The sequence below is a fragment of the Seriola lalandi genome, unplaced genomic scaffold, assembly GCF_002814215.2.
Source record: "Seriola lalandi dorsalis isolate HSWRI2012SDOR001 ecotype SW California unplaced genomic scaffold, Sedor1 jcf7180002054972, whole genome shotgun sequence".
Classification (NCBI taxonomy): domain Eukaryota; kingdom Metazoa; phylum Chordata; class Actinopteri; order Carangiformes; family Carangidae; genus Seriola; species Seriola lalandi.
The window spans coordinates 2,297,561-2,322,034 of record NW_019525660.1 but is presented as its reverse complement, the minus strand read 5'-3'; the positions used below and the strand labels follow the sequence as shown (position 1 = coordinate 2,322,034).

Genomic DNA, 24,474 nt, shown 5'->3' with positions numbered 1-24,474 from the left:
GAGTGTGTGTATTTGTGTAAGAGAGAGAGAAAAAAAACAAACAATAATATTGTGAAAGTAGAACAGTTGATTAACAAATCGCTGTATTTTTAGAATAACCAACCAGAATAGATTTATTCAACCCTCTATCTCTCTGCAGGCTATTTTCTTTCAACGCTGCTAAAATATTCAAAAACCTGTGCTCCTAATGCTGAAAACGGCAGTTAATTACAAGTGCAAAAAAGAAATGCTAACTGTCTTCACTGTCTCGGCTTAAAGCAGTGTTAAAAACATTAATACCCACAGACAACTTTGTGTGTCACCCTTTCTTAGGTCAGCTGCTGTGATACACAAATATTCTTTTCATAACAATTGTGATCAGTGCATTTACACCTGATTGCTCAGCTGTGATGTGATGTTGTAAGACAATAAAAAAAACACAAAATCCAAGCGGTTGGAGTATTTGTTTTAATATATATACAGGATATTTGGATATACTTTTGATAGAATGCAACACACACAGCAGCCTCTCACCCCAAAGCTGGTGCTGGGAATCAAACATACAGTCTCTGTGGTGCTTGGCGGGTTCTTGTTCCCCTACAGCATGAGAAAGGCTTTTTCTTTTCCATCATAAGCAAGTTGCTTTTTACTTCCACTGCTTGTACTATGTCAGTGTAAAAGGAGAATGTAATGGTGAGCCAGAGGGAGGAATCACGTCACTCATCCATAACTGTTACACAGAAAGACTGTGTAAAAAGATATTAGTAGTGAAGTGGTTTGAACGCAGCCTTGGACCGTAACTGACTTTGTTTGAGTAGTGAAATTATCTCTGGAAGAAAAAAATCTTCTTATAAATGATTAACTTCTTTGCCTTGCCTTGTCCTCTCCTTTCCTCCAGGGTCAAAACTGTGAATTACCCATCAATGCCTGTATTAGTTTCCCCTGCTCAAATGGAGGAACCTGCCACATTCAACATGGCCATGAAGACCACTTCAGGTACAACATGAAAGCATATTGCAGCTTCAATTACTGAGAAAGGATTGAATTGCACATGTGTGCGTGTGTGTCAAATACTTCCTTTAATATTTGAAACCGGCAATAAATCATTATTTAGTCTTTATATTCCATAAAGATGACTGAGAAGAATAAGACAAGAAAGAGTAATTTCAAAGAAGTGCTCTGGGAATCCATTCGGCTGTGGGTCAAGTCTTATTGCCCTGTCTGCCCTGCCACCCCCTCCCCATTAGTGGAGACGTTTTTAAAAACTTAGCCTGTATTCTCATCTAAAGGGGAAATTAACTTTACTCTGCCCCCAGAAATATCGACATCGTGATTAGAGTGGACAAGTCTTGCTTCACTGGACAATGCATTATCCAAGATAACAACTTACTTTGACCTTATGATGTGTTTTCCTTCTTGTGTGTGTTGTGGGGCAGGGTGGAGGGTTAAACAGGAAGAGAGCGGCCATTTCAAAGGAGCAAGCCCCATCCGGGTTGCTCATTAAATCCGCGTGCCCTCGCTGACCTCCTCAGCTGCTCAAAGAGATGTTTTAAACTTCTGTCATTATTCACATCAGTGCTTCCTCACTGGTTTTGCATAAAACTGTCAACACACTGTTTCCAAGTTTAGGTTTTACCTGCATTTGATTTTATTGTTTGATTCACATTTGAATGTGAATGCTACAGAATAATGCATTTTTTAAGTGTGAACAAAGAGCTGCCTGTGTCTGAGCCTCACCTACTGTGGCTTCACTTCAGTGTACCATTCATAACAAGAACTGTTCAGAGGAAGAAAATGCTGATATAAACATAACTTAATATTGCTAAAAGAATGAGTACAAGTAGTCTACTAATATTGAAAGGCTCTGTGTTGTATTGGCATCAGAAAACACACGGTCCATTTAGTAGCTTTTCTGAAGCTTCCAATCATATCAAATAATGTTTAAGGGAACATTGAAACATCTAGATTTTCATGACGACTGGGTAAACTCAGTCTGCTGAAGAATATTATGTGATATTATCAAAAGCTCTGTAACAGATCCTAAATGGACCTTGAGATGACATTGTTTTATCAACTGCTTCTTACAGGGTCAAGAATAATCTTTGAAAATACTTTCTATATCAACTGTGGAGAAATGAATTCCCCGTTTAAATTACTCAATTAACAAGTTCTCTCATAACAATTCACATAACTTTTTTTTTTTGTTAGTTTCGGCTCTTAAGGTTATGTATAATTGAAGCAGAAATCCACGATCCATAAAGTACCTGACCTGTTAATTAATCTGTATTTATCCAGGGAGAGCACACAGTACATGGGCGCGCCTTCGCAGGAACTCCCTGCTTCACATTCATACAGTTTCACACATTCACACCTGGGAGCTGCCCAACACAATCACAGTGTTTGACTCCTGGCTGCAGAGCAGCTCCACTGGAGACGTTGCGGGTCAAGAGCCTCTCAGTGGCAGTTGTTGAGGGAGTGGAGAGCAGAGCATCACTCGTTTGCTTTTCCTACCCATCTAGTCCCAGCTGATCCAGGATCTCAAACTTGTTTCTCACACCTCTAGGCTACTGCTGCAATTTTGCGCAATCTGACAGCTTGAAATACTGTAAATGTTTTGCAGAATGGTGACAGAAAGCTTAAAATGTTCTTGGCTGTGACTTTAAATATTAAACACTGTAGTCCCCTGTTGCCTATCCTCTCATGACTAATCCGTTTAGGACCAAGAAACTAAAACAAGAGTGTCCAAGTTAATTTGGAAATAAGAGACAAAATATAACTCTGCTAAGAGGCCACAGACCAAAGTAATCAACATTGTCAGCAATTGTTTAGAAATGCGATGAATTAAAAACAGATTGTATGCAGTATGACATTTCAATTTGTTGCACTTTTAACAAAACAGACATTTTATCCATTAAATTGAACCAAACCACATAAAATACTTATATCTTACACCCATTTAAAACTGTTTGAAGGACCAAGGAGGCAGCCATGTCCGTTGTATTACATAAAAGAGTATATTAAAATTCAATCTGCACACATAAGAGCGTACTCATGCTAGTCCATACATTTGTGTGTGCGTGGCATCACTGATCGTGCCTGCCAGTGTCGTCAACGTCTCTCCATACAGTCCGCCTTTGTCCCACGCTCATGACAAACAGCCACTTTGATTGAACCAATTGTCATAAATATCTTAACCAGATTTGTTTCCTCCTCCAGCCCCTTAACAAGGCCTTTGCCCTTTGAAAGGCTTTGATATGTGCCTGGCCTTTAACGTGGTAATGCTATTAGGGGTTCCTTTACCCTTTACAGATCTTCTCTTAATGTTAATACCAACACAGGTAGATGCTTGTGCCCTCTGAGAGACACAGAAAGACAGAAAGAGTGGGAGACCAGACCCCTTTGACATTTTAATGTTATATAATCAGTTGGGGATATTCAATAAGCCCAATTAGCCTTTGGCTCTTACAGGGACCCATTTGTCAAACTATAGAGTTTAAATGTCAAAACCAGGATTTGATTGGTGGAACAGGGCTCTCTGACCCTGCCAATGCTGACAGTGCTCCTCTCATTTATATTTCTTTGTCTTTTGTTTCTCATGGGAACACTTAATGTCTTTTTTATTTTCTTCTTTTCTTTTTCCTCACCTCTACACTTTCTTTTCCCATTCCTCGTTTTTTTTCTTTCCGGTAGCAGCAGATATTTAAGAAGAATGATTATTTGTTAATGTAATAACCTCTAAATTTAACAAAATGGTCCTTCAGTGCAAAGTCGAACCACATCCAAAGTCACTATTTCTTTTGGGCAGAGAGAGTAGACGTATGATGTCTCAGCCAGGACGGATGGTACGCACCTCTCCATGGCAGCCAAGTGATTGAAACACAGATATGAAACAGGCATAACCTTTGTAAGCCTGTTTTTAATAAAGATTGAAATGTGCATTTTAGAACCTGATCTGGATAATCTGCAATGTTCCTGATAATTCACAATGAATCAAATGACATAATATAAAAGGGTCACTCATAGTAACAAAACGCTGCACGTCAACACCCAGTGTTCCAGCTCTATGTCGCTCTTACCAGTTTTTAGCTCATTACTGTCAGTCCTCTTACCCACACGTAGATTGAGTGACTGATATTCGCATCAACTCTAAACTATGTAAAACCAAAAAAAGCTGTCTGGTAAAGAAAGTCAAACAGGCCCAGATATCTTTCTGTTGATTTGGTGGAGATAAACCAAAACAGAAGTAAAACGAGAGTGGACACTAGCAGGATGCTCATGTTGCTTTGTGTCTGTTGGATCTCTAAGTAGGCCAGTGTTTAAGTGTGAGATTAGAGAACGTGAGAGAGAAACAAAAGGAATAAAAAAGGTTATAACAGTGGAATAAGTTTAACAGGTGAAAGGGAGTGAGAAGGACAGAGTGTCATACAAATAAGTGAATGTGTGTGTGTGTGTGTATGTGTGTGTGTGTGTGTGTGTGTGTGTATGTGTGTGTGTGCGCGCGTGCACGCATTGGTTGGGGATTGATCCTAAGTAAAACATAGTGTGTGTATGTGTGTTTGATCTATTATAAGGAGTTAACGGGACTGAGATATGGCGGGTTCCCACCAGAGGAGACAGAGCTCGAGAGTTTGAAAAAAAGAGTGAGAGGAGGAAGGAAGATGAATGGAGGGGAGGAAGAGGAGGAGGCTTTGATAATTCCTTTAGAGTGTCCCAGGTGGGCGGTGTCCAACAGCAGTGGCATCAAACTAAGTTTATCTCAGCAATTATTCTTTTCTTTTTTTTTTAGATCTGGGTGAGTAGATTTTGATTTAAAGTTTTTGTTTTGCCTTATTAGACGGTAGAAGCTGGATGAACTTTGCCTACTGATGTTTGTGAATTAAACATCACCTAACAAGGAAGACAGAGATAGCGTGAGTCAAAGGACGACTGCTTCTCTTTAGTGCAGGAGAAGATAGTCAGGGAAGGTTAGTGTCTGGCACTAGTCGTTTAAACTTTGAACACTCGTGTTAAAATTTCATTTCTGCCATAAAATAAGGCATGAAAGGGTGTGTCTTGTTGGAACACTAAATATAGATATGCTGTGGCTCCAGTGGTGTGTAAGAACCGGCGCAGAATAGCTAGGATAAAGATTAAATTGTTTTTCTTTAAAGCTATTAGAGAAGAACTGAAGTGACGTGAAGTTGATCACGCAGCTGGTTGATCCGGCTGACGGATTTTATTTCAAGTCGTGCAGGTCGAGTGTGTGCTCAGATCCGGCTCAGTCATCATCTAATGATGCACATCTTCTGTGTGTCTGTTTTTGTGAGTGTAGCTGTGTGTGTCCACCCGGTTTCGAAGGCCAACGTTGTGAGATAAACCCAGACGACTGTGAAGACAACGACTGTGAGAACAACTCTACCTGCATCGATGGAGTCAACAACTACACCTGCGTGTGTCCGCCCAACTACACAGGTACACACACACACACAAACACACACACACACACAGAAACACACACAATCTTACACGCATCATCTATTTCTACACTACAGATATTACTGAAACCCTCAGTCTTTGCCCCTGAGAGGCTGGGAGGGTCACCAAGTCCCTCCGCTATTGCACACACACACACACACACACACACACACACACACACACACATACATACAAAATCATATTTTCCACTTTACTGCATGGTAAGTTAGTAATGGACAGCGTCTCTGCAGTGGCCTGAAACTGCTCCTACAGGAGGTTGAAAGAGCAATCACGAGAGAGTGAGAGAGAGAGAGCTGAAGAGAGAGGGAGAGTGACAGTAAAATGGCAAAGAGGGACTGTGTACTAAAGGGAATGGGAAAAATAAACAAAGCGAGGGAAAGGGTAAAGAAGGGGCCGATAAAGGGCAGAAGCAGTGAGTGGGGGAGCGAGTGAAATGGCACGCGAGAGACAGAGAGTGAGAAAGAGAGAGAGACAGACCTCACTTGGAGTCCAGCAAGTAGAAGCTAAACTGCTGACTGAGAAGTTAAGTTTTTCTATCTGACAGTGTCCTCTAAGACAGACACACACACACACACACACACACACACACGCACACAGCTGGTCCCCTTTGACACTGGATTTCAGTCAATATACACACACACTCACCCACACATGCACTATGTCATTATCGTTGTTGGCATAAAAAAGCTTCACACACTGCCAGCCACCTTACCACATACAGCTGGAGCATGCACACACACACACACACGCGCGCACACACACACACACACACACGCGCACACACACACACACACACACAGCTGGTTCCTTTGGCTCCGGACCTCCACTCGGCTCAGTGAACCGCGGCGTAATCATCAGGTGTCACATTAAGAGGACAGTCCTTCGCTAGTCGCTCGGCTTTCTCCAAACTCAGCAAGCAGGATTGTCACGTCATATTTGCACCAGAGGGGAAAAAAATCAAGATTTAAGGTCACAAGACCTTTTAAACAGCTGATATAAGGTTTCTACCGCAGAGGAGCCTCATTCCAAAATGAGAAAGTCACGGTTAAAAAAAATAAAATAAAATGGTCATGTGGCTGAATGAGCTCAACAAATTCAATGTCAATCTGTCTTTTAGATTATGTGATACAGTATCTTGTGTGCAATTTCACCATTTTGGCTTGAAGGTGGCAAAGGTCGAGGGGGAGCAACATTAGGATTCAATATGCAAAATTCATGTCAAGAAAAGTTCAGTCCTTAGTGTTTGAAATGCGGTGCCATGGAGCAAAGTATTTGTGACGGCGACATGGAGACGTGGCTACACAAAAGATCAGGGGGTCAATAAACTCAACAGGGATCAACCTCTTGAGGTCATACATATCCACATTAAATTTCCTAACAACTTTGACAGAAGTTGTATTCACATATCTTGTCCAGATGCATCGCCCTTCTATTATGTGGAAAATATTCCAGTGTTTAAGGCTTCCTTGCCCATAAACAAGGGATCACCCGTATTGTTTAAATACCAAGCTCTGTGTGTCATTTTTTGTGTCTCTATTTATATGCTAGAACTGACATTTTGAGTGAAACCCTTCCTCACGCTGTTGATGGGCTCATAGAGTTGTGACAAAACTTTAATGTGTTCTGGCTGGCACTTTAACATCATTAAGAATCATTATTTAATCAAAACAAAAAAAGACTGCCAGGGTCTTTTGGCCTCTTAGCCACAATTAACATTGGCAGTGTTTTCCTGGTAATCCCTTCTGTTACTTTATGGTACAAGTCAGATAGAGGGCAATGATCCTGCATCACAAACCGAGCTACAGAAAAACTTGCAGTGAGGAAACTTTTCAAAGGCCAGTGGGTAAATTAGCACCACAATGTTTATCTTCCTCGGTAATCATCTCAGCAATGGTCTCATTTGTGTATGGTAATCATACTAAGGTATCACAGGTAATTTCACACCGATAAATTAATGTTGGCATCTTTAACTAAGTGTCAAGTGTGAAATAATGCAGCCTGTCCATTAGGTATACATCATTAGGTGTACTGTAGCTCACAACAACATGTGTCTGAAAGTGACTTGATATGAAGGTGGTGGAGACGGACAGGGCGGGAGGGAGGCAGTAGGATTAGATTAAAGCAGTCAGAGAGCAATGGAAATGTGTTTGACCTTTCTCAATCTCCTCTTCCTTCATATGATCAACTTCAGCCAGTGCTTTTACACACTGTTAACCCTTGTCAACCTTTGAGCGTGTGTGTGATTGTGTGTGTGCGCACATCTTTTTGACAGCAGCCATTGCTACACAGCCTATTAACCCGCTTCTCCATCAGCTCTGGGAAAAAGTTGATAATGCTCTTCCCTGTGTGTGTGTGTGTGTGTGTGTGTGTGTGTGTGTGTGTGTGTGTGTGTGTGTGTGTGTGTGTGAGGACTTTCACTGTACATTATCTGAGGCCTTGAACAACATAGACACACACAAAAGTTATCTTTTTCCACTCCTTGTTTTATTCTTTTTTCCTCTTCTTTCTTTTCCACCACCACTTGAAACTGACAGAGTACGTGTGAAGAGACTTTTTCTCATGTTTCTTTTTCTTTACTCTTATTATCTTTACATCTGACACACCAGCGAGCGCAAACACGCACACACACCTGTTGATTTAGCTTTACATGATAAACTTTTCAATCACTAAAGAAAAGCATTTCTCTCACTCTGTCACCAGGTGACCTCTGTGAGGAGGTGGTTGACCCTTGTCTCCATGGTTTCGACCCCTGTCAGCATGACTCAAAGTGCGTCTACGTTGGCCGCAGTTACAGGTGAGTGACAGCTTCGCAGGAAGTCGGCTCCTTAAAGGGTCAGAGGTCACGTCGTTGAAAGTAACAGTCGGGTCAAAAAGTTAAACGCAGACTTTTTTGAACCAAAGGGAAACTGAGTGATCATTGTTAAACATTTGCTGTCCTCAGACAAATACACGTCGAGACAGGCGCACATAAACGCATCACTAAGGAACACTGGTGTCCACAAGAAACACTGTTTGTGATATACTTTAACACAAACCATATTGACTGTCCACTTCATAGGGGAATAATCCTCCTTAAGTGTTGAATAATTAACCTTTTGCCTCATTCTTTCATTAAGTGAAATTTACAATTTCTTCTCAAGAACTTACTGCCCACTGGTTTAGCAACAATAGCAGCTTGCCAAATGTTTTCAGTTGTATTGCATTTGGTTTGTAGAATTTTTAAGAGGTTTTGTAAACTGACTATCTAATCAGATATTTTATATGTACACATTAAAAATTGAGCTTATCCAAAAGTTTTCTTGGTGTCCTGCTCAAGAGCACTTCAGCAGGAAACTGAGTTTGTGACTGAACACATGGGCTTTAGAAAAGGACTGACACCTGTAACCTGAGGAAAACATCTGTATTCATGAGGCAAAGCCTGTTGCCGACACACACAGTCATCCCATCCGTATTTCCATGTCACTCTAGGTGCGAGTGTTTGCCGGGCTATGTGGGGCAACACTGTGAGCAGGACTATAATGACTGTCTGGAGAATAAGTGTCAGCACGGAGCGGAGTGTGTCGACGCTGTCAACGGCTATACCTGCGTCTGTAAAGAGGGTTTCAGGTGAGAGTGATGGAAACAAATCATGGGCGCTGCAAATCCCACGAACAGACACGAACACACTTAATGGTACACACACTGCGGGGCCAGACTGGGAGGAGATGCAGATGGTGCTTCATAATCAGACACTTGACTGTCTAGACCTATTCTGTGCATGTGTGTGTTTGTGCGTGTGTGTGCAGCAGATGAAGCTCCATGTGGTTAATTATAGCGGAGAGTGTTGGCAAGAGAGAAACAAATTCATCACAAGGGACAGAGAGAGAAAGAGGCAGAGAGAGGAAGTCTTGGGTATGCAGGAAACAAAGGAGAAGGAGACAGAAACATGAAGGAAGATACTGCATAGGTATAAAAAGGAAATTCAAAGAAAGGTTCAGGATTTCGAAGATTCAAGATCCAGGGAAAACAAGTCGATATATAGAATCATAACATGCTGCTTATCTTTTTCCTTCTGGAGTATTACCTTTTCAGCTTCAACCATGCAACCTCCAAATGTAATCCACTGAGGCAAAACACCTAAACAACTTTTATCAGAAGATACTGACACAACAAATCTCCCCATTAAAGCTCTATGAATAAGTAACCCTCTGTTTAATCTGTTCCTCCCTCAGCGGGCTGTTCTGCGAGAACCCTCCGCCAATGATCTTGCTGCAGACCAGCCCCTGCGACCAATCAGATTGCCAGAACAGCGCCCAGTGCCTGGTGGTTGCTGGGGAGCCCGTCTGCCGATGCCTGCCCGGTTTCTACGGCAACAAATGTGACAAGATGGCCACCGTTCACTTCCTAGGTCGCGATGGGTATGTGGAGCTGCCGGGCGCGAAGCTTCGCCCCACCGCTCACATTTCACTACAGGTATGGTCGACCTTTGGCCTTTTTGGTTGTAAGTTATAGAAATCCAATAGTCATGCAGGATTTTATAGAAATTTTAAACATTACGTATAAATCACCACAATGTCCTGCCTTACCTTAAGAATAAAAAGCACGACTTTATAGTGTGTGTGTGTGTGTGTGTGTGTGTGTGTGTGTGTGTGTGTGTGTGTGTGTGTGTGTGTGTAAGTTTGAAAGCTGTTTGGAAAACATTTTTGCACTGTTTGAAATAGAGCTGCAAGTCTCTCCAATCAAGCCGATAGAGTTGCACGACTTAGTGCCGACGAAGCAAAGTAAACATCTGCTATACCCTCTGTTTCCATGTTACACTGAGCACTCGAGCTTATGCACACACGCACGCGCACACACACACACACACACACACACAAATACTTATTCACACAGACTATACATTTTGGACACCTGAGAGACATGTCCTAATAGAGACATATTTTTCCTCCTTTTTGGAAATGAGAATGTAAGTGGGTGAAAGAGAAACAGGAAAAAGAGGGCAGTCTAATTGATATTTACCACCTGTTTGGATCCATGTGAGCGTGTGTGTGTGCGTGCGTGCGTGCGTGCGTGCGTGCGTGCGTGCGTGCATGTGTTTCTGCGTTCCTGCCAGGAGCTTTCAATGTCAGTGCCAAGGCTGTTAAAACTCTACCAAGAGGCCCTGACTCAGAGGCAAGACAGAGAAAATGAAAAAAAGAGGAATGAAAGAGCCACAGCACTTCATAAATCACTCTATGTTTTTTGTCTTTCTCTTTCACACTTTCTTTTCTTTTCTTTCAGTCTGTATCCCACTTCTCTCTTCACCCACTTCTATATCTCACTCTCTCCTTCCACCCCCCTTCTTTCTCCCCTCACTCTCTCGCTCCCTCTTTTGTTCTCTCCATCTCTCCCTCCTCTTCTTTTCTTGGTCTGCCTTGCTGTCTTTTCTCCAGCAGCTTGTTAGCAGGTGTTGACTTGGCTATGCTCCATTGAAGCCAGAGTGTTAAGTGCTTGGCCCCTTGGCCCCATTTCCACTCGCTAGTTAGTTAGCGCTTAGCAGAGCACGCGAGCAAGTGTGACATGTCAAGTGTGTCAGTGTGGGAGGGAGGCGCGAGTAACCTCGTTTTGGCACGTGAGGCGGAATTTACATTTTTTCATTTCCTTATAGTCCTTTAGCAGCTTGATGTTGTGACATACCATCTTCAATAGAGAGTCGATTTTTCATTTCTCTCTGATTGAGAGCTACATCCACACTCATTGCCAGCAATGTAAGTCGAACAAATGTGAGGGCAAACAATCTGAGTGGATTACCACAATGCTAAGACAACCAACGGTAAAGAAGTGGAATACAGTGGTGGTCAGAACATGTCACCAAGTTTTAAAGCTTTTACAAACAACAAGGAAGGTGAAACTTCATGGTTTTCACTAACATAACAGCAGCTGAGATTATTAACAAACCTTCTAGTCAGTGCTTATAATAAAATTTTAAGACTGGATTCAGTTGTGTCCTTATGAGCTTAATTTGTATGAATTAAATTTACTAATTATTTACTCTGTCCACCTGTATCTGTATGTGAAGCCATAACTCTATGAATAAATCAGACAATTAAAATAACGAGATAACAGAAACTGTGTCTACTGCCGATTCTTGTGTGTCTAATTTCATAACTGATATTTTTTTGTGTGCTGTACTGCTGCAGTTACTTTTGCAATTTCCTCGATGAATGATACATATCACTTATGAGTATTGTCTCAAAATATTTTTGTCTTTATTTCTTCTCCAACGTCTTTGTGTCTGCAGGTGGCTACAGATAAAGACAACGGTATTTTATTGTATAAGGAGGATCACGACCCCCTGGCCCTGGAGCTTTACCAGGGACACATACGACTCATCTACGACATTGCCAACTACCCACCAACCACTGTGTATAGGTAGGCCACACACACACACACGCAGACAAAAGTATTCTCTCACTTTAGCAGCCTTGGCACTCATGTGCTTGAGGGAAAAAACAAACAGTTGTGCAGTGATTTTCAGAAAGTTTACAGTAGTCTCGTCGACAGGACAGTCTGGATTGTACTGTATGTACTGGATTTAACTGATTTATTGAGACTGAGGCCCACCTGCCGGTGGTAGGATGCCTGAAAAGCCTGAATTTGTAAAAGGATAAGAAGCTAAATCAAAGTTAAGGCATAAAAATATGTTTTAAGTTTTGATTTGAAAGCCTGAAAGGAGTCAGATAGTTTCATTGCTTTAAGTGACGTATGTTTGCACATTTATGAATTTACAGGTTCAAGGTAGTCCAGGACACTTAAAAAATAAAAAAGCACATAGAAAACTATTCACAAATCACTAAAGAATTCAGTTACTGCTCAGGTTCAGTGTCGGTTAAAGGTTACAAAAAGTCAACACCTTCTTTCACACATGTAGACACATATTTTAAATTACTTAATTGAATCCGTTGAATGATGCTACTGTACTATATAACATTTATAAGACTCAGATGTTACAAAGTCTCAAGGTTAAAGGTACTTAAAATATAAAAAGTATGCATACAGCTAAAGGTTCCAAGGATCCCAGGTTTCTAGTACTTTCAGTACTTTGTTGATTTGGCCATTTGTACACAAATCCTCCAGCATTTTCTTTCTCACACACTCACACACACGCACACAGTTTCAGATCCATATCTGAGCACTTCCCTCTATAAACAAACATGAACTCAGAAAAATTCCTTTACAATCTGGACTAGACAGTCAAGTCCCTGACAGAAACCCAACAAAAGTCTCTCTACGTAAAACTTCGCACAGTTGAAACAAGAGCCGTCATTCAGTGGTTTTGTCACTGTAAGACCATGGATATTATATGATAAACTACACTCACAGTTTAATAGCAATGGATATTCCATTGTAAGCTATGGAAACAGGAATGGTAATCAATTCATGATAATGTTTTTAGTTGTCCCTTGTAAGATTTTTACATGTGTAGACATCATAGTATGTAGCATATGCAGCAACATCATGATAACATTTAGAGCACAACACACATTATTAAAGACATGGCCAAAATGTTTCCTGGAGTCTTTGTTTTCAGATATTAAGGTCCTTGTATCTTTTTAAAACAAGGAGGAAAAGTAGAATTTAAAGTAACAAAAGCCAAGCGAGGTCAAATACGTGTCCTATATAATAATATCAGGAGTCTTCTGAGGCAGACCTATAACGTGCCATGTTTAATTAATCAAAAGGAGTTTAATGCTGTGACACATGTAGGCTTTTATTAGCATGCTAACCAGCTAGCACGTCTCCAATACCAAGTCACTGATGGCTAGGTCGCAATAGGAAAACTTACAAATAGCTCCTTTAAAACAGTTCATGGAATGGATGGAAAGAAGTCAAGAGCAGAAGGGAAGGTGTATGACAAAGAGAAAGGGATTTAGGAAAGAAAAAATAAAGGAGCGAAAGAATAAAAAGAGATGGAAAAAATGGATTGCCCGACTTTGCGTTGAAGTAGACAGTGAGAGAGAGAGAGAGAGAGAGAGAGAGAGGCCCCATGTCCACCTTTGTCTGCTGGTGATTGGCTCCTATTGATTCTGTCTGCCTCTCTGTCTACACTGTCTGTAGCACAAAAGAAGGGATGTGAGAGGGATATATGATGCAAGAGTCAATACCATAAGTACCATAAGCACAGACAACAGCGCAGTCCATGCAAAACAATGTATACCATGTAAGACCTTCATTAATCAGCAGCAATACGTCATTGCTGCATTTATTTGAATAAATACCAATAACCAAAAAAAGTCTACTGGCCACCTGCCTCAAGACTTCATTTAGTGAAGTGTGGAAGGAGGACAGATACAGTCACATAAAGCGTGATGTACTGGATCTATATTGTTATAATACTTCAAGTCGAAAAAGAGACAGGTTTATTGCAGACGGCAGGGAGTGGGCAATGCTCTGCCAGTCCAAATACAGCTAAAGTTTCCAGAATTTCTTGCAGTGGCAGATAATGGAAGGTGTTTAAGGCTGATGGAAAAATCACTTCCAACCTGTATTTCAGCATGGAAAGGAACAAGGAAAGCCTTCAACCTGAAAAAGCAAAGCTATTAATTGCATCAGGAAACAGACGAGTTTTGGGGGAAGTTTGGTGCCAATACTGAGAAATACTAGCAACCAACAATACCATGGTGTGAGACAGAGGCTTCCAATCGTCTTGACCAAGAACTCATTTTTATACTTATTATATCAAGGTATGAAAATTAAATTAAAATGTTTTTTTTTTTTCTGTAGTTTTGAATTATCACAGCTGTCGGTGTAATAATGCCAACTGCGAATGAGGGAAGGGAGGAGAAAGAGACTGATGTTAGTGTAATTGAATGAAAGGAGAGAGGAAGTGAGAGGAGAAAGAAGTGTGAGAGGATAGAGAGAAGGAGAGAAGGAGGAGGGGAAATGAGGAAGAGAGTTTATTGCTTTCTCGCTCACTCTCCTCTCTTCTTCTACATATTTCAATAAGTGATTTTCTTAGCGTGTGATGTCGGGTTTTGTGGTTTTGGCTTTGCTCTGGTCTGTTGTCCCTCTGGAGAGAGACAAGGTCACAGAGAAAAGGAGGAGGCATCGGTAGCTTTACTGCATCTGATGATAATATGCAGTCTGCTCATAACAAATTTGACTTGAGGATTAGGATGTTACCTCATATTACTTACAAATCCTCCAAGTAGCTGTGAAAGAAGAAAATTGAAGTCACAATATAGTACATGAAGGGCAAGACTGTTTCTGCAACGAATATTTCAATTCTGATTAATTTAAACCCTGAGGTTTTTTCTATGTACAGTTTCAAAATGTGTAATAAAAATCATTAAACTGGGCATGTATTGTAAATGATTCTACTTGATTTGGGCTTATTCTGCAGTCTTTTACTTTTTTGTCATAATAAGACAAATTTTGATGTTTGCCCTGATTTACTCTGAAAATATTTAGAAGAAATATTTTCTCTGAAAATATACAGAAAGTTGAATCAGGCTTTTGATCAGTTATGATTGAAGTATGACAAGTTGACCTCAGTCAAGAGACATTTGGATGTGAAATTATCGAGTCTGCATGGTGGTTACAGTTTAATCTAAACTGTTAATGGCCCGATATACTTTACCAAAACAGATGTGTGGTGGACAACATGTGCTTGTTTTTATAAAACATTTGATGTCTGAACACACGACCATGTTTGTATGTTTGTCGAAACACTGCAGTCAGAGTGTCCCATCTGGATGCAAGAAGTACCATTTGGACTCTAGTAGGACAGGCCAATAGGACAGTGTCTTCGCTAAGCTGTGTGTGTTTTAAAAATGTCAGACATCCACAATTTCAAGTTACATTGAGTTCATCTTCCTCCATATGTAGTGGTTATTCATTATAGTGTAGCATTGTGATGATTGTGCCTATGAACTCTGTTTGCTGTCTTCATTGACCTCTGATAAACTGATGCCCCACCCCTCTCATGGTCAGCTGTAGAGCTGCAGCCTTAGACCTGCTACGGGCTATGACCTGCCAAAGGAGACTTCAGCAGGGCAGATGTATGCCAAGAGATCATCTGGGTAGAAAGAGAGTTTTATTTGTCATAAAAACAACTAGTTTGCTGCAGATTTTTGTAGTCTTTTGTGCACTTTCCATCTCTGTGGTGAGATTCTGTTTCTTCTCATAGATGAGGTTGGTTTGTAACCTGGGTGGGTAGATTTGTAGAAACCACTTATCCCAAATATGACCTTAACGAGAATATTGCAGTTCACAATACTTGACACATGAAAGGCAAGAAGAGGAAGGGAAGGTTTGAGAGGAAGGAAGGACAGAATGAAAGAATGGAAACGGTGGGGTGAATCTAATTAGACACTGGCGCAGATGGGAAGGGGTGGAGACGGGGTTGAAAAGGTTGAGGTTGAGAGAGAAGAGGATAGAATAGGCAGAGGGATGTATGGATGCACAGAAAGACAGTGATCACTTGAGAGACAGACATAAATACGATAGATAGAAAGATAGATGGATGGACTGAGGCTAGAGAGAAGACATGAATGAAATAGCGTACAACACGATAAAGGGATAACTGGGTAGAATAGGTTGACCGCCAAACAGGAGAGGTAAAACAGATGGATAGAAGCAGCTAAAATGAAAAGACCATGAGACACGGTTGAACAGCAGGATGGATGAGAGAGGAGTGAGGGATGACAGAGGGATGGAGTGAAAGAGGGGGAAGAGCAGAGGGGAAAAGTAAACCACAGAGTGAGTCAGGGAATTATCCTTGTCTGGTCTTGTTAACTTGACACAGGCCACGCCTGGTAGGGAGACGGACAGACAAAGTGCAAGAAATACGGAGAGGAGTGAAGAAAGAAAGTAAAAGAAAGACAGATGAAGACAGACAGGGACAAAGAAAGTGCACAGTAGCGCGGAAAGGTAAGATTGAATGAAACATAATCAAAGTTTTGCACCGGAAGACACGGAGACAAGGGAGAAGAAGGAGGAGGCATAAGACAGTCCACAAGGGTGAGCAACAAAGAAAAATGAAAGACTGAAAGTGAGAGAAAGAAACATCAAATCATGCCTGAGCACAATGCTAAGCACTAAGTAAACACTGTCTCTATGTTTTGTTTAGCATTAGCAGCCTGGAAGGAGACGGGGCCCAGCTCCAAGCCTGAGACTCATTTACCACAAGCTTCTATACATTTCTTTGTATGTGCCATCTTTTGATTGCATGAAGCTGAGCATTGCAAATGGCCTATCTTATCTGCCCTAATTTTGGAAATACATTGTAAACTGACTCAAACCGCATGGCCAGGCAGGCACAGCAGAATGTCCTACCACCATTAAACTGATACTGTCCAGAATGGCGTAACTATTTAACCACCACAATCTGAGCACAGCATTTCTGGCAGATCCCGAACATGGCACTGTCCATACTGTTACTGCGGTTGTACAACTGAGAGCCAGGGACTGGTGCCAGTCCCTGGGATGTTTCTGAGCTATCCCTGGTTTGGTTATCTTCTGTAGAAACCGGAGAACCAGAAAGGGCACTGCGTTCAAGCCAGTTTTTCACAATGAGCTGAAATGTAGCAGTCATGGCCAAACCAGTACACACTATAGTAAAACTAATGCTGGTGAAACGGTAAACTGATAAGTCGCTTCAGTTGTAACAGTGAAACTTTAGCTTTAAAATAAAGATTTGATGTGTGTGAGGTTTCGATCGTTGGATACCTTTATCTAAGAGATTAGGTCAAAGGTTCTCTGTGGAGTCCTAAGAAACAAGAGTTATCTCTCCATCAGCGTTACTCACCAAAATTCATTATATGTATCCTTGAGGGCGAACAAATGTGTTAAATGCTTTTCCTTTCATATAAGTCATTTGCAACCATGTTTACTAGCTTTGCAGCCTTTCTTCTTTACTGACCTTGTTGGTGCATCATTGGAATAGAGTGAAACCATTGGCAGGAGCGTGCGTTGTGTTACCCAAGTATGAGGACACACATAAAAATGCTCTGTAGCACTATTAGAAGTGGAAAAACTCCATAGGGTATTTTTTAAGTTTGCACTATAAAAGGCAGTGTTGGAGCAGGACAAAGAGAAGGCCTGTGACATATACGTGTAGATCCAGTTACATGCATGTACATACTGTGGAAACACACACACGTGCAGAAAAGGTACACAGTAAAACTGTATGGGCATACACCTATAGCCACAGATAGATATGTATATAGCAAAGAAGAGGAGGGAGAGAGAGTGACAATACAAGTCCATCACTGCGCCTTATTAGCAACAGATGAAAGGTTATACATGCCCAGTGTTGTGTGTGTGTGTGTGTGTGTGTGTGTGTGTGTGTGTGTGTGTGTGTGTGTGTGTGTGTGTGTGTGTTTGTGTTTGTGTTTGTGTGTGTGTGTGTGTGTGTGTGTGTGTTTGTTGTGTATTAATGTGCTGCCCTTTACTAAATGCCACACTAATCTCCCATCGGGTCAAAGAGAGCACATCTACTGTTATTCATCAGCGAGTGACAGAGGGAGGGATGCAGGGATGAATGGGTACATGAAAGGAGAAAAGGATGATAAAGAAAGGCGGAGGCAGTGGAAGCAATGGATGGGCAGATGGATAAGTGGACAAAAAGGAGACGGAGAAAAGACAGAAGTAGGGTGAGGGGGGATGATGATGGATGGTTGGACAGAGGAAGATGGAAAGGGATGCAGAGAGCGGTGTTGGAAAGAACGGAGAAGAAGAGATGATTTAAAAAGAGAGAGAACACAGGGGAAACAGACGCTGCACCTACCAACGGTGACGTGAACCCTATGTGTTTATGTACAAATGAAGTAATGAAACCTAATGAACACTTACTGAATAAATATTTAGGAATAATATCAGTATTGCATGTTTTATTTTTGTGTGCCATTTGTGCAAGAAACGAGGAAGTAAATAATAAAAGTATTTCACCAGACAAACTTTACAACCACATCTATGAAAGCCAGAGCAGCAATTATTTTTATAGATTAATAAATTTGAAGCCAAAAACTCTCTATTCTCAGCTGCTGTGGTTCAGTTAAATGCAACTGGCAGTATTTTCTGGTGGGAAGCTAGTGAGGGATCATCTCTGGGAAAATGATGATCCTTGTTGGTTGCTGAACCTAAACGTGAGTTACACCCTGCTGTCCAAAATAATGTTAGGAAAAACTTAATATGAGTTTCAGTATTTTTGCAGAGCTGGAATATTGAAAATCAGTACATTGTACAGGTGTTCTTTGTAATGCGTTCACTCCACATATATGTGGGGCATCACATGTGGCACACTCAATACACACAAATGGACCCAGCTGTGTTTTCCCCTAATGTGTGGCATCCTCTAAAATAAATGAAAGATTATGAAAGTCATGTAAAAGTCTGCAGCTATGATATGTATATTTATTTATACTTTGCTTGCAGAAATTATGTCACATTTACATCCAGTTTCTGTTTGGATACAGATCTTACAAATGATTTTGTGCCCAGATTCAGATGAGTGAAGTGACTGACTGAATGTCTGACCTGAATCTGGCTCTTAAAAACCACAGGGCTGTGGCTAAAACAGACAGACAATCCTTGAACATTATAGGTTTAAATCGCTCAGAAGCAATTCAAACATTCTAATACTGAAACTTTATAGGCCTGAAACAAGGAGCACTCATTCCTCAAACCCTACATCAAAACGCTTCGAATCCACTCCTGAAAAGTACAAATTTCATTTGAACTGGCCAGCCTGGTTTAATGAAAGCTGAAAAAAGAAAGAAAGAAAACAGTGAAGGGGCTCGCTGTTCAGCAGCTGCCGTCTCAGCAATGACTAATTGAGGTTACCACGGCAATATGGGACTGGGATTCCTGTCTGCAGAACATCATTTTAATCAGATTGGGCTGCTAAACACACACACACACACACACACATACACATGCACATACAGTACATGTGCACATGAAAGCATACACACACACACACACACACACACACACGAAGAATAACAAACAAGTGAATATCTACAAAACTGAGTCAAACATGCAGACACCAATAGACAGACACATATATTGTGTAAAGCCTGCTCGTGCATGTACATGCATACGTAAACCCACACTCGTATATGTTAACAAACACACAAGGTTCACTGTCAGATACCTTCGCGCATGCACGTACACACACAGGCTGCAAACATGGTTTAGAAACATTGTGAGTAAATGATAGCAGTGCCTAATTAGATTTAACAGTGAAAGTGGATCTGCGAAGTTGTTTCTAATCCAAATATTTTTTCAGTTTGAGATAAAGTCAACGACCAGTAATTACTTCTGGGTCGGCATTTGATTCATTTATATGAAAAAAAGCCAGTTTTTGGTTTTTAGGAAGTTCTTTTTTAGTAAAGTTTATTTGTTTGTGTATGTGCTTCTTCAGGGTGTATTTGATTCTGGACTGACAGGAAATTGACGTCCCCTTGTGGGTTTGGGCGAACGCAGTGTGCGTAAGAGAGAGGGGCAGTTGAAATCTGCCTCGGCTATGTGTTTGTTTTTATTGAATTCCATCATGGACTGTTTTTTTACTAATACACTGGGCCAACACGGCAAACTTCAAAGAACCTCAAAGACACACACACACACACACACACACACACACAGATGCAAATCTACAATATATGTTCGACAAAAAAATGGAAATTCTTTACGCGAAGCAATAAAAGAATATAAATTCTCACAGCTGCTGATGAAGACGATATGTATTTATATGACTGTATTTATATATTTTTGATTTCACTCACAAACATCCAAGCACACACACATTTGTCAGGTTCTGGAAAACACCGACTTGTCAAAACTCTGATGAACTCTGATATTGGCAAACATCAAGCACACACACACACACACACACACTCGCACACATTTTGCCTGCACTGCTGGCGGCTGCTCGGACCTGGGAACACTGACCATTAGTCATCTACTGCCACCCGGTGGAGCTTTAGTCTCACAGCAGGTTCACAGCTCAGAGAGTATGTGTGTGTGAGTGAGTGTGTGTGTGTGTGTGTGTGTGTGTGTGTGTGAGTGTGTGTGTCATAATGTAGTGTGTGAAGTTCAAACCTGTGCAAAAAATCAATTTGAGAATTCTTCCGCTGTGAGAGCTGCTTGTTTGATTTAACTTTCCAGACACTTGAACAAATTCAAAAGGGGATGAAGAGCTTCTTGGATGAAAGTGGAGAAGCTTTAGAAGAGGAAAAGGAGTAGAGATGACTGTTGAATGGTGTTAGGGAGGGAAAGGAGGGCAGAGCAGAGCAAAAGGGAGAGACGAGGAGAAACTGGGGAGGAAAACGGAGATAAGCAGGAGGAAGTGGAGAAAGAAGGAAAAGAAGAGAAGGATAGGAGATGTATGAAAAAAGGAAAGCAAGAGTGGGAATACAAAGTGAAGATAGGAGAGGAGGGGCATGAGGTAGAGTACTACTCTTTCAGGCTAGCAGACCATCATTTTGCTTGGTTGCAGCAGGCCTGTTTGAGACTATTATTAAATTACATGGCTCCTAATGGAAACCATGTATGTGTCTGTGTTGGGTCTACGGTGAAGTAGCAGCTCTTATTTTAGAAACCACCAGCTAAATGTTCAACTAGGCTGAGGTCCAGGAGAGCAGTACGTTTGTTTGATTTTTGCCATTGTTGATTGCATCAGTGGCTTTGTTACTCAGTATCTTTCACCTTGAGGGAATTTCTTCAAATTTGGCACAAACATTCACCCGGACTCAAGGATGAACTGATTAGAATTTGCTTGTCAAAGGTCAAGGTAACTGCGACCTCAGAAAAGAAGTTGCACTTAATGCTACACAGATACGGATGTAAACTGGAACTCTGGTGGACTGGTTGGCGGAGGCATACAACCGCAAGGTGGTAATTCTAGTCTATCTGAACAATACAAACTTAAGACTTTTATCCCGGGCAAGTAGGACAAGTGCAAAAGACACAGTACAAGTACCCAGTAAATATCTTAATATCTCTTAATATCTTAATATCTAATTCTACATCTTGTTTATCAGGTTTTTTTTTTTTAGAATCAGTTCTTCCTTTTTCCTTTTCCTCATTCTTTTGTTTGACTTCCGTCCCATGTCCATCCTCTTATTGTTCTACTTCTATACCATCTCAATTATTATGATCTTTCACTTTAATCATTATTTCTGTCTCCTTCCTTCCTTTTCGTATGGTCAGGATTATCTGTGAAAGTCACACTGGCCCACCTCCAGAGCTCACAGCCCTGCTCCATTGGCTGTTAATGCAACATCACTGTAATCTCAATGCTCTATAAACAGCTGTCAATCAAAGCGGACCTGAGGCTCCTGAGCTAGTTAGCCAATGAGCGGCTGCAGACAAAGGGATGTATTGTCTTGATGTTTAGCTGTGGGAGTCTGGAGCAGACCACCAACGGAAAGAGTGGCTTCACTTGTTCTTTTGTGTTTTTGATGTTCTGCTTGTTTTCTCCGGGTTCGAGGAAGGAAGAACTTGGGTGAACGGAGGCACAGTCAACTTTACCACCCCAACATCTACCTCTCTTTCCCACTCTGTCTCTCACTCTCGCTCTCTCTCCCTCTTTTGGCTGAGCCAAACCACTGTCTCTATAGCTGTCTGTCTCCCCTCCAGCAAAAACCACTTAGTGGGAAATCTCAGACACACACTCTTATACACAAACACACACACACACACTGTTCCCAGGGTCAGACATGGTGCAAAAGGTCATGATCCTGGTTCACTGCAGGCCCCTCTTCAGTGGAAACAATTATTTCCTCCAAAAAATATAAAGCTCTAGTAACAAAGCTTCTCTCTGTAACACAAGGGTCTAAACTGACTGAGTCTGACCATTAAATTGTATCAATTTAGTTTCACCCCAAGGCTCAAGCCCATCAGAATAAGCAAACCCGTGTGCTGCTTGGAGATCCATCCTGGGCCTCAACCCCCATGTTAGGAAACCATGGCCTAGATCAAGGGCGCATTTTAATCCCTTCCAAAACAGCACTGCATTGAGGATGTAATCAGTCTGTTTTATGTCTGAGAATAACATTTCAGCCCAGATTTCCCTAATTTCTTTTTCATTTAGTTTGGTCGATTTGCAAACACAACAAAACAAAGTAACGACATGTTTGACTTGAAAATGTTTGGTGTCTGCTTTGTGTCTGGCATTTTCAATTTGCTCAATCATGTTTTTTCCTCACTAATTCTCCTGACTGGTGTAGAATTCACACAGTAATTTATCATAATAGAAACCATACTGAAAATCTGTCCGTCCATTCTTTTTCTGTGTTTGTGACAGCGTGGAGTCGGTGAATGACGGGCTTTTCCACACAGTCGAGCTGTTGATTCAGAACCGTTCACTGAGCCTGGTGGTGGATAATGGAGCCCCCAAGAGCCTGGGCAAGCTAGCACGCCAGCCGTCGGTCGACCACAACACTCAGCTTTACATAGGAGGTACGCGCACACACACACACACACACACACAGAAACATACATGAGATAACATATACAGAGATAAGTGAAGAGTATTAATCAAGTAATCCTCCTCTCACTTTACTTTTTTGTGACCCCGGTTTCTTAATTTCCCATTCTTTGATCTCATCTCGTCCCTTTTCTCAATCTCTAATTTGTCTCATTCTTCTTTTTCCGCATCTTCATATGTTGTTCTCCAATTCTCAGGCGTACCATCACAGGTGGTGGCCTCAGGTCTGCGTCCGGGCCCTGAACGTTCTCCTCAGGCTTTTAATGGCTGCATCCACAATGTCCGAATCAACGGGGAGCCTCAAGATCTGAGTCACAGAGCCACGGGAGGAGGACGACCACAAGGAGTCGAAAACAAGGTAATCATATGGGGAAGATTTTTTTTCTTTCAAACAGGGCATCTTTTTACGACTGTGGAGTGTGCTACAGAGGAAACCCTTCAGCTGTGAGTATGGCCTGTTAGCGAAGCTATCAGCATATCTGCAGAGTTATGTTTTGCAAGAGAGAGCAGACATTCAACAGGAAAGTCAAGTGAAAAAGTCATAATGCTAAATATTGTGACAGAATTGCTGCTTTTTTGGTTTCAGAGCAAGAATATTTAAATCTACAGTATGTAACTTTACATATATACTGTATTTTATATAGTTGCAATATGTTCCTAACACATCTTAATGTGGAGAGGTGCTGTCAAAGGCTTCTGTGAGCCAGACACATTGAACAGCATGGCAACAGTACAGAGATATTCTCTTCTGAAGTTTCTGAACAAACGTCGCCCTTCTAACCAATCAGTGAAGGCCAAAGTCAGAGGCGGAAGCTCACAGCTGTCAGTTAGTGTCGGGAGGTTCAAACCCATGCTGGTCGCAGCTGTAGAATTGACCAGATGTCATCTCTCCATTTGCAGCTATATTTACTCTGGACTTCCAGTGCTGATGAAGGCAGTCGAATTCACGCAACATCAAAACCGATTAGCATTAAAAAGCCTTTGACTCGGCTTCCTCTGACTGCATTTTCTTCCTTTCCTGTTCTGTCACCAGGGCGATGGTATTCTTGCAGGTTGTCATACCTGCAGTGTGTGTGCACAGGGTGCGTGCAGGGAAGGAGGAGAGATGGGGGTAACATGTGACTGTCCTCCAGGACGGAGCGGAGCCCTGTGTGACAAGTCAACAACACCGAACCCCTGTCAGAACAGCAGGTAGGCGGACCCACCAGAGACTGAGCAGAAATTACTGGATGTTAAGGAGAGTCTTTGAATCTCTAAAAAATGTTGAAAACAGACCAACTATATGTTGCTTTTCAGAACTCAAGTACTGAAACAGCTGATTTTTAAGGAAAAATGCCAAATATACGATGGTTCCAGCTGTTAAAATGTAATGTGCTGCTGTTTTTTCTTTCATGTTATTGTAAGCTGAATATATTTGGGCTTTGGACACCTTGAACTATTTAAAAATTCTCTGTGCATTTTTTTTTGCTTTCTGACCATTCCTATACTGTACACCACCTCACACATGCATGGTTGCATGGGCCTCCCTGATCATAATTTTTGACGTGTTCATTCTATAAAAAATTAGG

General features: G+C 41.4%; 1 protein-coding gene across 2 annotated transcripts in view; it reads left to right on the top strand.

Moving 5' to 3' along the window:
- slit3 (slit homolog 3 (Drosophila)) overlaps positions 1-24,474 on the top strand; it is a 242,820-nt gene that overhangs the window by 214,676 nt on the left and 3,670 nt on the right. For both annotated transcript variants that reach the window (XM_023398070.2, XM_087171703.1), the window contains 9 exons: positions 878-975; positions 5,291-5,430; positions 8,155-8,248; positions 8,923-9,060; positions 9,666-9,906; positions 11,714-11,844; positions 22,724-22,878; positions 23,104-23,264; positions 23,940-24,097. In XM_023398070.2, coding sequence (XP_023253838.1) covers positions 878-975; positions 5,291-5,430; positions 8,155-8,248; positions 8,923-9,060; positions 9,666-9,906; positions 11,714-11,844; positions 22,724-22,878; positions 23,104-23,264; positions 23,940-24,097 — 1,316 coding nt within the window. The remainder of the gene's footprint in view (positions 1-877; positions 976-5,290; positions 5,431-8,154; positions 8,249-8,922; positions 9,061-9,665; positions 9,907-11,713; positions 11,845-22,723; positions 22,879-23,103; positions 23,265-23,939; positions 24,098-24,474) is intronic.